The following is a 14514-nucleotide window of genomic DNA, read 5'->3' on the forward strand; positions in this document are numbered from 1 at the left end:
ATATGATTTTTCCTTCGTTGTCAAGTTCTCATAATACTGTTTGAACTGAGATCTTCTGCAACTTTTGAATGAGTTCCCACTCCTTTGGGCATATGGATATCTGTAAGGCTTAATGTTTGGAGGAACACTTCCTGGAATCAAATGAATAGCATGATCATGATCACAAATAGGTGGGAGGCCTTTGGGAGTCTCAAATACCTTGGAATGATTTTCCAAAACGTTTTGGAGATTTGGAGAAATAGATGATTTCGATGTGGGATCCTCTAGTGAACATAATTGTGTAATTACACCCCGTTGTTCTTTATTTATAATCTTTGTCATGCTGTTAGAGTTGATTATCTTTCCTGGTTTCCCTTCGATGCCCCTCAATTCAACTTCCTTTCCTTTCCAAAAAAAATTCAAGAAAAGTTCTTGAAAATTAAAAGCTATCATACCCAAAGATTATAGCCATTGGACTCCTAGTAAAACATCAGCACCACCCATTGGAATGGAAAGCATTGGGCTATTCAATACATATTCTCCCATGGATAACTTGATATCATGGCACTTTCTAGAGAAATTTATGGTTCCTCCACTTGCAACCATCACTTGACACTTTGGTGTTGGATATAGGAAGCAATTCAATTCCTTGGCTATCTTACAATGAATAAAATTATGGGTATGCCTGAATCAATCAACACTATTACCTTTTTCTTCTTGATATGTCCTTCTATATTGATAGTTTGAGGAGTGGTAATTCCGGCCAATCCATTACACGATATGGTTGGATTCATTTCTTCTTTCTCGATGTGATATTTCACTTCTTGAACCTTTTTCTTCTTGATATGTCCTTCTATCTTGAGAGTTTGAGGAGTGGTAATTCTTGCCAATGCTTTACGGGATATGATCATATTCATTTCTTCTTTCTCTAGGGTTGGTTCTTGGTGTATATCCTCTTCTTTTGATGTTTCTTGATCCTTTTCTTCCTCCTCTTCATAATATATGTAAAATAATTTCGTCTCAGTGCACTTATGACCTTTAGTGTATTTTCTATCACAATTGTAACAAAACCCTTTTTCTCTTTTTTCTTCCGATTATTGTGGTGTAAACCTTGTAGGTTGTGGAAGGCTATGAGAAAAAACACTTCCATAATTATAGTTGTAAGTGGTAGGATTCCTTGTTTCCATAATTTCGCTTTCAATTTTTCTTTCCGACTTGAATTCTTTCTCTAATGAATCAGGTTCCCAAAGATGAACCTCATGTTGAATGTTATCCTTTAAAGTCCCTATGAAGACATCAATCATTTTCTTCTCTATAATATCATTTACCCTTATATTCAATCTTTGAAAGTCCTCAATGTGCTCTGCCATTGAACCCTTTTGTTTGAGATTTATCAATTGGTTAAAGAAGGTGTTGCTCTTTGTATCCTCATAATGTGCTATCATTTCCTCCGTGAAGATTGACCACGTGACAAGTGTTTTACGAGAACATAACCCTTTATACCATAAAAATTGATTCGGTTATAAATAATTAGATGCAATACGTACCTTTTGTAATAGTGGTACACCATGTAGATCAAATATTTCTCCATTTTTAGTATCCAATTTACTGAATCCTTGCCATCAAACTTCCTCATCTCGCTTTTTCTTGATTTTAGGAGCTCGATCTTGGACTCTAACTCTATAATTTCAGATCTTCAATTTTTGAAATTTCATCTTGTAATAGCCCTTCGATTCCTCTTTCTAACTACGCAAGTCTGATCACAATTGGACTCTCGAAGAAAGATTTATTCCCAATCTCCTGCGATGACCTAATTATAGACTAGTTCAGTAGAGTGAACTTGTACAACGTGCCACGTGTCACTGTTTTAAGCTTAGGTTTTGAAAATTATACCCAAACAAAATAAAGTGCGTCCACTTTCTGTAACTTCTTACGAAATTTCAATCTGATGCTCAGAGAGAAAGTTATGACAATTTTCCCAAGGTCACTTGTTTAGGATGTAATTCGAGAGTCTGCAAAAACCCTAAATTCCTCAGATCATATATTGAAAATATAGCAAGACAAGGTCTGAAATTCGAACTTGAGGTTTAGAATGATTTCTTCTCAAATGGTTTTTTTCAGGTTCTAAAACTTCGTAGCGAAAAAGTTATAGCGAAAATTCCACGATGACCTGTTTTAGATGAAATTCTAGAGCTTACAAAAACCCTAACTTCATCTAATCATATCTCCTCAAATATAGTGAGACAAGATCTGAAATTCGGATCCCAGGTTCAATGAGATTTTGTCTCAAATGGGTTTTTGTTTTAGCTTCTGAAATGTTGCAGAAAAGAAGTTATAGCGAAAATTCCACGATGACCTGTTTGGAGAAGTGAAACCCTAGAATCCAAAGCTCTAATACAAAATGCTATGAAACCAGCTCACAAAAAGATATAAAAGATAGATCAACGCCTCCAAATGGCACGTTACCCATGATTCCAAACCTAAACTTCCCCTTTTACACTCAAAGTTGACCATGATTTCTGAATATACCCTGAAGAGGGAACTAGTGGCTACTAACTTATTTAACTTGTTTTAAAATATCTACTGAACTTGTGATTGCCTGCCGCAGACCTCCTTGTACTGCTATTACTGTTGAAATTATCATTTTGAGACTTTTGGATATATTTTGAAAATTTCATAGATACTTTGTGCGAGTGTTTTCGTTGTGTTTGTGCTATACAAAATTACATGATGGCCGAAGCTGTTGTGGTCTCTGGATTTGTTGGTGTGGCCATTGAAAATTTAATCAACCAGATTCTTCACCAAATAGGGATTGCTATTCGCTATAAGAAAGAATTGGTTTCCCTTGAGTGTCTGGTAACAAACATCCAGCCCATCATCAAGCAGATCCAGCGATATCGCCCAGCATTGAACAGGGGGAGTGGATTTCCCACTTCTCGGTGCTATGATAAGGCTTCAACCATCAATATATGGCTTAAAAAGTTGGATCTGCTTCTCAGAGAAGCATCAGAACTGGTCCAACAGTGCAAAATTGCTCCAAGGTATAATGTTGTTTTCCGATATCAATCAAGTAGAAAGATCACTCATCTTATTTCAGATATTAAAGAACATCTACAATTGTCTCCTTTGGTTGTGTGGGCCCAAATTCCTGAGCTCTTAAAGGAACTCAAGCAGGAAATTGGGCAGACTATAGAGGAAAGCATCGAAGCCATGCCTTCTTCAACCATTTCTTCTGCAACCGCTTCCGAATCTCTTGCTTCCACCGGATTCTTCATCCAGGAACCCCTTATAGTCGGACAAGATAGAGCTTTTGCAACACTTGAAAAACTAGTGATCGATTCAGAGTTCTCGTGCATTGGCGTAGTAGGCAAGGGTGGATCTTGAAAGACTCTGCTTTTCAAGAGAATCTTCAACAGTGAAAGGGTGAGGAATGTCTTTAGCGAAGGCTTATTGCTTTGGGTTACTGTTTCTCAGTTTCCGTCATTTAAAAGTCTTGGGAAAGAACTCTGTCAGTAGATAGCAATCCAAACAAATGTACATGACCTGGAACATAATATGAACTCTGAAGGCTTAAAAATATGGATGAATCACAGTATGCAGGCAAAGAGATTTGTCTTATTTTTAGATGATGTTTGGGGAGAAGGCGCAAAATTGCTGGAAGAATTAAGAGTACCATTGCTAACCAACCACTCGACCTCCAAAGTTCTTGTGAGTTCGAGGAATAACAGAGCACTGTTAGAGATGGGGGTTAATGCAGAAAGGTCCGCAATAAAAATGGAGGATTTGCTCAAAGATGACAGTTGGCCGTTGTTCGCTCATCAAGCTTTTCCATATAATAATAGAAATCCGCCAGTAAGCGTTGAAGAGAAAACAACCAGGGCTGTGTGTGCCAAGTGTGGATGGCTTCCCCTTGCTATCAAAGCAGTTGGCAGGTCAATGGCAGGCATTATTGATCCAAAAGAATGGGAGTTTGTAGTCGGGAGGCTGCCAAATGCCGACAGCCAAGACCTTCGAGAAGCTCTGTATGATCTCCTGAGGTGGAGTTACGATGCCCTGGCCAGGTATGACGTTAATATGCAATTGTGCTTTCTCTACTTATTTGTGTATTTAGAAGACCAGATCATCTGGTTCGAACATTCGATTATGCTGTTTCTAGGCGAAGGGCTACTTGCAAAAAAGAATGGACAAGATGAGCGTAGCCACGACCCATTTGAGGTCGGCATAATTTACATAAACCTTTTAGCGGATCGTTGCTTGATCGAACTGATAACGAGAGACGTGGATGGCTCCGTGGTGTATTTCAGGATGCACGACATCCTGCGCAATTTGGGAATGCAGATCGCTAAACTGGAAGAAAACTTCTATTGCGGGACAGGTAAGGGTTTGGCAGCCTTAACTGAAGATGAATGTTCAGGGCGCACTCGGATTTTCTTGAGCTACAACAAATTGAGATCGCTTCCGGTGTCGTTCCAAGCTCCAGAAATATCCTCATTGAACTTGGCTATGAATCTAAATCTTGAAGAGATTCCAAGAAAATTGCTTAGGATTATGGTCTCCCTTAAGATTTTAAATTTGAGTCGGACATCCCTCCGGTCATTGCCAGAGAGTGTGGGGTGTTTGAAACAGTTGGTATTCCTCGGGTTAGTAGGGGTGCCCATTACTAGGCTACCTGCCCCACTTACAAATCTTGTAAGCCTAGAAGTTCTTCTACTTGGTGGGTCTAAAATCAGAGAATTGTCATCGGGCATTCATAGGCTAAGATCCCTAAGGCATTTAGGGCTTGATAATTGTGAAGATTTACAATCTTTGCCTGGGAGTATGTCACTGCTTACCTCCTTGCAATGCTTATTGATGGATGGTTGCAGTCAGGTGTGGACAAAAAGCGGCCAGAGAAGTAGTCCTAAAATGGTGGCTTCTATCAACGATTTGCGCACTCTAACACATCTGAAGAAATTATACCTGGATAACAATGGAGAATTCATTAGTCAGGGAACAATGGGCCCTATGGATCAAATAGAGACACTCCAATTTAGATTCACAGTGCTCGCATATTTACTAGATGATTTCTTCTGTGTGTCCAAGATCAAAAGGCTTTTGTTAAAATGTCCTTGTGTGGTTAAAATGGAGAGTAGGTTTTATAAATTTCAGAATTTAAGCTCACTTAAGTTGGAGGGGTGCAACTTATGCTTTACGTAATTTTCTTTCTGTAAGTGAATAATTGGAGACAAATTGTTCAGGCGTGCAGGGGAAGTTTTGCAAAGGTGGTTATGCGAAGGAAGTTGTGCAAAGGTTGATGTGTGGAGAAATTTCTATTTATGCAAGTGAATAATTGGAGACAAATTGTGCAAAGGTGGTTGTGTGGAAGAAGTTGAGCAGAGGTGAATGTGTGGAGAAAGCATGTGTAGAGATGGAAATGAGGGCGAAATGAAAACCCCACTGAAAGAAGCATGGTATTAATCAATTAATTAGTGGTAGAATCAAGGACTATGCTACTTTGCAGCTATTTCCCTTGTTTGTTTTGATATTGTAAAACTATTAGAGCATAAATACAGATCTAGCTAAAGAATAATTGCACAAACTTGCAAGAAATTAAAAAAATAAAATTGGAATCGAGAATGAATTTGATTACACAATATTGGTTTGAGAATCGATACATAAAGCAACTAAGGTAAACTTAGTTGTACATGCAATAACTATGTATAATTGAAGCTAATTGAAGCTAAGTGTGCTTTATGTTCTGTTAATGTGCACATGCACCACATGCAAGCACTAGAGTTAACTAACTAAAGCCACGTGCACACCACATGCAAGCACTAGATTTAGCTAACTAAAGCCACATGCACGCCACATGTAAGCACTCGAGTTAACTAACTAAATCCAAGTATACATCACATGCAATAACTAGAGTTGAATTAAAGCTAATTAAGGCTAACTAGGTGCATGTACACCAACACCTCCCCTTAAGCATAACTTAGGTGATTGTGATACAAAATGAATGAGTCTCCACAACAAAGCCATTTTAGGTACCCATACATAATGCATGAAAAGTGGAAGGAGGGAAAACCCAGTGGGAAGAAAACTCCCCCTAAAAATATAATGCAAAAAGTAGAGAAAAGACAACTTCTAGGCAGTCGTTTCCTTCACCCCAAGACGATCTCATAGAAATTGAAACTTCTACTCAATGAAAATCTTGGTGAAGATAACGATAGTCTGCTTGGAACTGGGACAGCACTAAAGATCGATGATCCCATCATGAATTAGTTCTCTAATGAAGTGCATGTGGATCTCAATATGTTTATTTTGTTGTCACTGCACTGGATCTCTACAAAACTTTAACGTACTTTGATTATCACACCAGATGAATAGGAAATGTTGTAGCCAAATGGCCTGAATAGTGGCATTGAATACTCCTCTGTACTCGACCTCTGCTAATGATAAAGCAATGGCAACCTGCTTCTTGCTTGACTAACAAATTGGGCCGGAGCCCAAACTAAGTACATAACCAAAGGTGGAATTGCGATCAATGTTTTTGCCAATCCAATCTAAATCTGTGAACCCAATGAGATCCAAAGAACAATTTGCTGCATAATGAATCCCATAGGTGATTGTCCCCTGGACATATTGAAGGATGCACTTTGCAACTTTCCAGTGTAACTCATGTGGCTCTTGCATGTATCTGGAAACTGCTCCTATGGCATATGAGAGATTAGGAAGAGAGTGAATAAGATAAAGAAGACTTCCCACAAGCTGACGACGTAATGTGCAATTCACCAATGGTGTGCCTTTTCCATTCTTGTATAAAAACTTGTAGATTCACAAGCTAATGCAATTTGCTAAAGCAAGAGACAAGAATATACTTCTACTCTTTACAATGGAAGCCCATAAACATCGAGCAAACAATAATCGACAAGAGGAAGATAAATCGATGACACATAACACAATAAATGATCCGAATTGGATCCATGAAAAATAATCAAAGTGCGATGACTGTATCAAATCGGGACAAACCTCGAATTCAAGAGCACAGAGCGATTAGAAAGACCTTTGAACCATGGCAGTTGGCAGCCAATGAGGAACGACGAGGACCTCGGTCAAAGCACGCTGACCGAGGCCCATGGAGACTGCGCATGAGGCGAAACAGACACCTGGGAAGCTCGGATCGGGAAAAGGAGGTTGTTTCTATTGTGCGATTAGTGCTTAGCGCTAATCGTGCATTACTGGGCAAAACCCCTCGAGAAGGAGAGGCCCCGAGCGCTTGGTTGCATGGAAGCTGGGAAAACCGTGGGGAAATCGCTAAAGGCTAAAGGCGGGACTCGCGCTCCAAAACCGACAGTATATTGGGGGCACCCTTGGGTGGTAAGCAGATTTGGAGAAAAACAAGTGATTCCATTCAGCGCCTGATGCGTGGCAGGCGGAGGAGAGAGAAAACCACCGCTCATCACATGCTAACAGTCGAGCAAGTCAATTGCGCAAAATGAGCGAATGAAGTTGGATCTAGGGGCTCCAAATCTAACGGCTAAGAATGCACCCGATGAAAGAACCGGATTTGACAGGGGATTAAGCCGAGATCTATAAGGATTTGAGGTCCGATTTAACCGCTGAGGTGGCGGATGAGTCATTTCCAAACGTAACCAAAGAACCAAACCAACGAGGAAGAGCTGGCGCAGTTCACAAGAGGACAAGTGGCCACTCCCTGTGAGCCGATGACCATGACGTAGAGACAGGGAATTCCAAGTGAACAGCAGCAAACGATTCGATGGAGGTGGAAGGGGAATCGAACAGTCATGAAATCAAATGGCTTTAAAGCCATGAACGAAGAACAGAAAAGACCAGAGGGGACACCGAGAGGAAGAACCAGAGAAAAGAAGACGAAGACAGAGAAAAGAAAAGACAGTGAAGCAAGAAGCAGAAAGACAAAGAGCCGGGTTGACCTGCAACAGAAGGTAGCATCGAGCAATCCCTGAGAGGATTTGTCGGGAGCTTAGCACCACATTGGGCTCCTCCCATTAAAGACCAGAGAGGTCAAGAGCTGGTAAGGAAAAGAGTCTGTGTACTCGAGTGGCTTGGGGAAACCAAGGACCACCCTGCCAAGTAACTCTGTTTTGGGAGACTTAGATTGAGCTCCTCATTGTAATTCTCTGCTTTAAAGACACAATAAAAGAAGGCCACCATTGAAAGCTGGACTGGAGATGTAGCCCTAGAGAGTAGGGTGAACTCCTTATTAATTGTTGTGTTCTTGTATTTGCTTACTGTGTTTCTCTGATGTTTTCCATATTTCTAGTGTCTGTGTATTTTGCAATCTGATCGATCTGTTGCCTAAAATAACATAGACACACACTAGAACATGAGTCTGTAATACCTTCATTCAATAATTAATTAAGTGAGGTCACTCAAGGGTGATTTTTAGATCAAGTAGTATTAGAGCGCTAGGTTGTTAAGGTTAGACAAGCTTGTGTTGGTTTAGCTGTTGAATGCTCACTAGATCAAAGCTCAAATTAGGAGAGGGAGAGTTGGTCGAAACTAATCCTGAAATTGGGAGAGTCTATCCTCGGAAGACAATGTCAGAGGAAGGTCCTATGGGTCCAGATCCTCAATTCATAGAAAGTTTCCTAGCCATAAAGTCCATCGTAGAAGAAATGTATAGGGACTTTATAAAACATAGGGATGAAGATTCATCATGCTCTAAATAAGACAAAGGGGAAGATGAATCACATTTCCATGACCACTCAAAAGGAAAAGGGAAAGAGGAAAGCTTTCTCACACCTCCTAATAGCCCTGTACATAACAAGAAAGCATCTTTGATCAAGCTAGATGTTAAATTTGATTTGCCTATATATGATGGAGAGTTAAATGAAGAAAAGTTGGACAATTGGATTAGACAAATTGATGTGTATTGCAGAGTGCAGAACATCGACTTAGACAAGAGCAAGATTCAGTTGGTAAGCCTACGCCTTGGAGGCATTGCCTTGGTTTGGTGGGAAGGAAAAACCCAAGCTAACATGAAAATACATGGTAAGACTATCTCTGTCTGGAGTGAATTTGTGTATGCAATCAAAAAACAGTTCTATCCATTGGCCTACATGCAACAAGCCATGATGAGTTGGAAAACTCTTCGACAATTGAAAGGGCAAAGTGTGCAAGGGTACACTCAAGAATTTAGAAAGAGAGCATTGACTCTAGGAATCTCATTAGACTCACCAAAGACTCTTTTGAAGTACATTGGTGGTCTACACAGCTACATGAGGCATACCATCCTCATGTTTAATCCCACTAGTATAGATGAGGTATCTCTTCAAGCTACTCATCTAGAACTTAGAGGAAAGAATGGAAATCCAGAAGTTGGGGACCATCCCAACCCACTGCAAGCAAGAGCAAGGAGAAAAGAAAGCAGAAGTGGAAAGCAAGGCAGACTAACACTGCACAGAAAAGCAAAGCCTCATGCACTCACTGTAAAAAGGATGGGCATGATGATGAGCATTGTTGGATTCTGCATCCAGAGCTGAAACCTAAGAAGTTCGAGGGCAAGAAGAAGAAGACTGCTATAGCTATTCAGAAAGATTTGGGGTCAAACTCAGGAAATGAAACAACCATTGCAGCCACAGGTATAAAAGGTAAGAATTCTGAAGCATCTACTAGTAATTTTGCACAATCTGTTATTGATGAAGAAAATGAGATAAAAAGACATGAAATTTTCCATATTCAAGTTATTTCCAAACATCAAAAGATTGATACTTTGTTTGATAGTGGCTCACAAGTAAATTTAATTTCTGAAGCAATTGTAAAGAAATTGGGATTAGCAACTACACCTCACAAGAAACCATACCCATTAGGATGGTTGAATGATAAAGCACAACTACAAGTGACTAGACAGTGCAAACTCAAGTTTTCTTTCGGGTCAGCATTTGTAGATGAGGTTGAGTTAGACATAATTCCTTTGGATATATGTGGAATTGTTTTATGAAGTCCTTACTTGTATGATAGAAAAGCTATTTTCCATAGAGCTGAGAACAAGTATCTACTTGTCAAAGATGGAATCAAATACTTTGTAAGAGCTCATAAGCTCAAGAATAATTATACTCTCATAAACTCAGGGCCAATGAAAAGAATGATAAATTCATGCAAACAATTCTTAATGATGGTTGTAAAGGAAAAGAAACCTGATAAAACCAATGTATTTGAGGGCTGTAATGCTAAACAACAACCTGATTTAGAAAAGGTTGTTTCAGAGTATGATATCTTGTTTCAAGAACCTAAAGGTCTACCACCCAAAAAGGAAATAGTACATTATATTATTTTGCAGCAAGATGCTCCTTTGCCTAACATTGAAATGTACAGGTTATTTGCTTTAGAGAATGCTAAAATCAAGAAGCAGGTACAGGAGTTGCTCGAGAAAGGATTCATCAGGCCTAACACATCATCATGTGGGTCACCAATTGTTTTGGTGAGAACGAAAGATGGCTCGTGGAGAATGTGCATTGATTACCAAGCACTCAATAAGATAACAATCAAAAATCGTTATCCTCTTCCTCGCATAGATGATCTTTTAGATCAATTGAAAGAAGCTGTTTATTTCACCAAGCTAGACTTGCACAGTGGATACCATCAGGTCAGAGTTGTAGAACAAGATGCATGGAAGACTACTTTCAAAACAAAGCAGGGATTGTATGAGTGGCTGGTTAAGCCTTTTGGCTTAACTAATGCTCCTGCTACTTTCATGAGATTAATGAATGATGTACTCAGACATTTTCTTGATGATTTTGTTATTGTGTATCTGGATGACATTCTGATTTTTAGTAAAATGTGGGAAGAACACTTAAAGCATGTTAACCAGACATTACATGTTTTGAAAAGAGAAAAACTTCATGTTAAACTCTCAAAATGTGAATTTGGCAAAACATCTCTGAATTATTTGGGTCATATAGTAGGGGGTGGTGAATTGAAAATAGATCCCTCTAAGGTGGTAGTCATTGTAAACTGGCCTAAACCCAATTCTGCTACAAAAGTGAGAAGCTTCTTAGGGACAGCACAATATTGGAGGAAGTTCATTTCTAACTTTTCCTCAGTTGCAGCTCCCTTACATGATTTAACATGATTGAACAAGGTGTTTCAGTGGGGAGGCAAACATCAGAAAGCCTTCGACACCTTGAAAGAAAAGATTAGTAAAGCAACTATACTAGCACTGTCTGATCTGCAAGACCATTTGAGATCCAAATAGATGCCAGTGACTATGCCATGGGAGCAGTGTTGACACAGCACGATAAACCCATATGTTATCATTCTGAGACTTTTAATCCTGCAGTAGTTAACTATCCTACATATAATAAAGAATTGTATGCATTAGTTCAGAGTGTGAAAAAGTGGAAACATTACTTAATGGGTAAAGAGACAGTAATACATACTGATCATCAACCACTTCAATATCTACACTCCCAAACTAAGTTGTAGCAATCAAGGCACTATAGATGGATGGGTTTTATACAACAGTTTCATTTAGTCATCCGATATAAAGAGGGGCATACATAATAAAGTTGCAGACATGTTATCTAGACCCATTATAAATGCATCTACTATACTTAAGCATAATTCTGTGCTACATGAAAGCTACATTGAACAATATGCTCAAGATATAGACTTTAAAGATGCATATGCAACTTTAAGTCAAGGAAAAAGAGTAGAAGAATTGGATTATCATGTAAAGGACTGACTCTTATACCATTGTGGGAAACTCTGCATTCCACAAACTGAGAGAGTAAAGATAATTAGAGAAGCACACACTTCTCTGATATTAGGTCACTTTGGGGTAAGTAAAACAGTTGCACAACTACAAAGATTTTGTTATTGGCCAAAAATGAATGAGATTGTTCCTAGATATGTAAGAGGGTGTACTACATGTGCTAAAAGCAAGCCCAGCAACAGAAAACTAGGCTTGTACACTCCATTACCAGTTCCTTCTCACCTTGGGAAAGTGTTTCCATGGATTTTGTTGGAGGACTGCTGTTGGGTCCCTATAATACTAGTGATTACCCCATTACTATTTTAGTTATACCCCTTATTTATATTGTTGTGCCCCTATTACCCCCATGTTGTTATTTCTGTGCCCCATGGAATCCCTCTATTGTTATTTTTGTGGCTTTATATTATTATTGTTAGGTCGGCTGGATTATATTGTGACTCCTTAGACTCCTATATATAGAAAGGAGGTTTTTTCATTTGAATCATCCAAGAATTGTTCATTTATGTAATGTAAAGGAGGTTGCCCCTCGAAGAGGCTGAATTCTAAGGCGTTGATCTACCTTTTATATCTTTTCTTGAGCTGGTTTCATAACATTTGGTATCAGAGCTTTGGATTCTAGGGTTTCGCTGCTCCAAACATGTCATCGTGGAATTTTCGCTATAAATTTTTTTCTGTGATGTTTCAAAAGTTACAAAGAAAACCCATTTTAGAATAAATCGCACTAAACCTTGGGTCCGAATTTCAGATCTTTTTGCGCGATATTTGCGGAGATATGCTCTGAGGAAGTTGGTCTTTTTGTAGGCTCCTGAATTACGTTCAAAACAGGTGACCTGGGGAAAATCGTCATAACTTTCTCTCTGGGGATTGGATTGAAATTTCGTAAGAAGGTAAAAAAAGAGGACGGACTGTAGTTTCTTGTATGCATGTTTTAGATCCAAAGGTCGAAACAGTGACTCGTGGCACGTCGTACAAGTTCGCTCTACTGAACTAGTCAATAAGCAAGTCACTATGGGAGATTTCACATAACTCTTCCTTGGAGAATCCAATTTGGGTCGGACTTGTGGCATTGGAAAGAGGACACAGAGGGCTACTGCAGCTCGCAAATTCATAAGTAGATGATTGGAAAGTACAAAGATACATCAGAGGCAATATCTACCTCCTACAAAGTGAAAAAAGGTGTGTAGATTTTCTTAAATTTTTGCTTAAGCTTGGTTTGAAAATTTATTTTGAAGGAATTCAAAGGGCATAGTAGAGCATTATTATCGGTAACTGATGCCCCGAGGAAAGAAAATGCAAACACCTAGTAAGGAACCTGAAAGCTCTAGCATGACTCATGAAGAAGAGGAAGAAATGCAACATGATATATCAAAATTACAAGACCAAGTGCAACAGCTGTCCCTTGCACAAAAAGGAACAAAATCTAAGATGGATGGTTTAAAGAAAGATGTAGAAGCTAAGATGGATGGTTTAAAGAAAGGTGTAGAAGCTAATATGGATGATTTGAAGATAGATTTGAAGATAGACATGGACGAATTGAAGATAAATATGAATAAGTTGCTACAAGAAATGGTCCCTAAGGGTGAAAGGGTACTAAAGGAAACTCATGATGAGAACAAAAGAAATGTTAATCATGATTCCATAGACGCTAATGTTGGATTGAAGACTCACCATATTCCAAAAATCGATATGAGGAAGTTTGATGGCAAGGATCCCGCCACATGGATATTACAGATGGAGCAGTTCTTCGATCTCAATAATGTGAAAAACACACAAAAGGTACGTATGGCAACTGTATATTTGGAACCAAATCAGTTTGTATGGTATCAATGGCTTTGCTCTCGTAAACAATTTATCACTTGGGCAATTTTTACGGAAGAATTGATAGCACATTATGAAGATACAAAAAGCAACACTTTTTTTAGCCAATTGATAAGTCTCAAACAAAAGGGTTCAGTAATGGAGCACATTGAGGAGTTCCAAAAATTGAACATAAGGGTAAAAGATATTCCAGAGGAGCATAGGATTGATGTGTTCATAGGGTCTTTAAAGGATAATATCCAACATGATGTTCGCCTTTGGGAACCTGATTCATTAGAGAAGGCATTCAGGTTAGCAAGAAAAATGGAAAGCAAAATTATGGCAACCAGGAAGCATACCACTCACAACTATAAAGAAGGAAGTGTTGTTGCCCCTAGTCTTCCACAACCTATAAGGTTGACACCACAACAATTGGAAGAAAAAAGAGCAAAAGGGCTTTGTTACAGTTGTGATAGCAAATACACTAAAGGTCATAAGTGTGCTGAGAAGAAATTATTCTACATAGATTGTGAAGAGGAAGAAGAAAAGGAGCAAGAAAGGTCAAAAGAAGAAGATATACTCCAGGAACAAAGCCTAGATGAAGAACAAATAAATCCGACCATATCTTGTAATGCATTGGCGGGAATTACCACTCCTCAAACCATCAAGATAGAAGGACAAATCAAGAAGAAAAAGGTAATAGTGTTGATTGATTCAGGAAGCACCCACAATTTTATTCATTGTAGGGTAGCAAAAGAATTGAATTGCTTCCTATATCCAGCACCAGAGTGTCAAGTGATGATTGCAAATGGAGGAACAATAAATTGCTCTGGAAAGTGCCATAATATCAAGCTATCCATGGGAGAATATGTATTGACTAGCCCAATGCTTTCCATTCCAATGGGAGGTGTTGATGTTGTACTAGGAGTCCAATGGCTACAATCCTTGGGTACAATAGCTTTTAATTTTCAAGAACTTTTCATCAAATTTTCTACGGAAGGAAA

At 38.9% G+C, this 14514-nt stretch overlaps 1 protein-coding gene across 1 annotated transcript; it reads left to right on the forward strand.

The window, feature by feature from the left end:
- Positions 1-3534: 3534 nt before the first annotated feature.
- On the forward strand, positions 3535-4877 carry LOC149199270 (disease resistance protein UNI-like). Its single transcript, XM_089400519.1, has 2 exons — positions 3535-4619; positions 4775-4877. Exons 1-2 carry the CDS (start codon positions 3535-3537, stop codon positions 4875-4877), a joined length of 1188 nt encoding a protein of 395 aa, XP_089256645.1.
- Positions 4878-14514: the final 9637 nt, after the last annotated feature.

This window comes from Pinus tabuliformis, chromosome 2_1 (genome assembly GCF_031772625.1).
Source record: "Pinus tabuliformis cultivar Carrire ecotype Pingquan chromosome 2_1, CPIR1, whole genome shotgun sequence".
Taxonomy (NCBI): Eukaryota; Viridiplantae; Streptophyta; class Pinopsida; order Pinales; family Pinaceae; genus Pinus; species Pinus tabuliformis.

What these genes read in the sequence shown, in the direction of transcription:
- LOC149199270 (XM_089400519.1), top strand. Translation starts at nt 3,535, where the DNA reads ATGAACTCTGAAGGCTTAAAAATATGGATGAATCACAGTATGCAGGCA. An exon ending in AAACAGTTGGTATTCCTCGG is followed by an intron (nt 4,620 to 4,774) that starts GTTAGTAGGGGT and finishes ATAATTGTGAAG; the next exon opens with ATTTACAATCTTTGCCTGGG.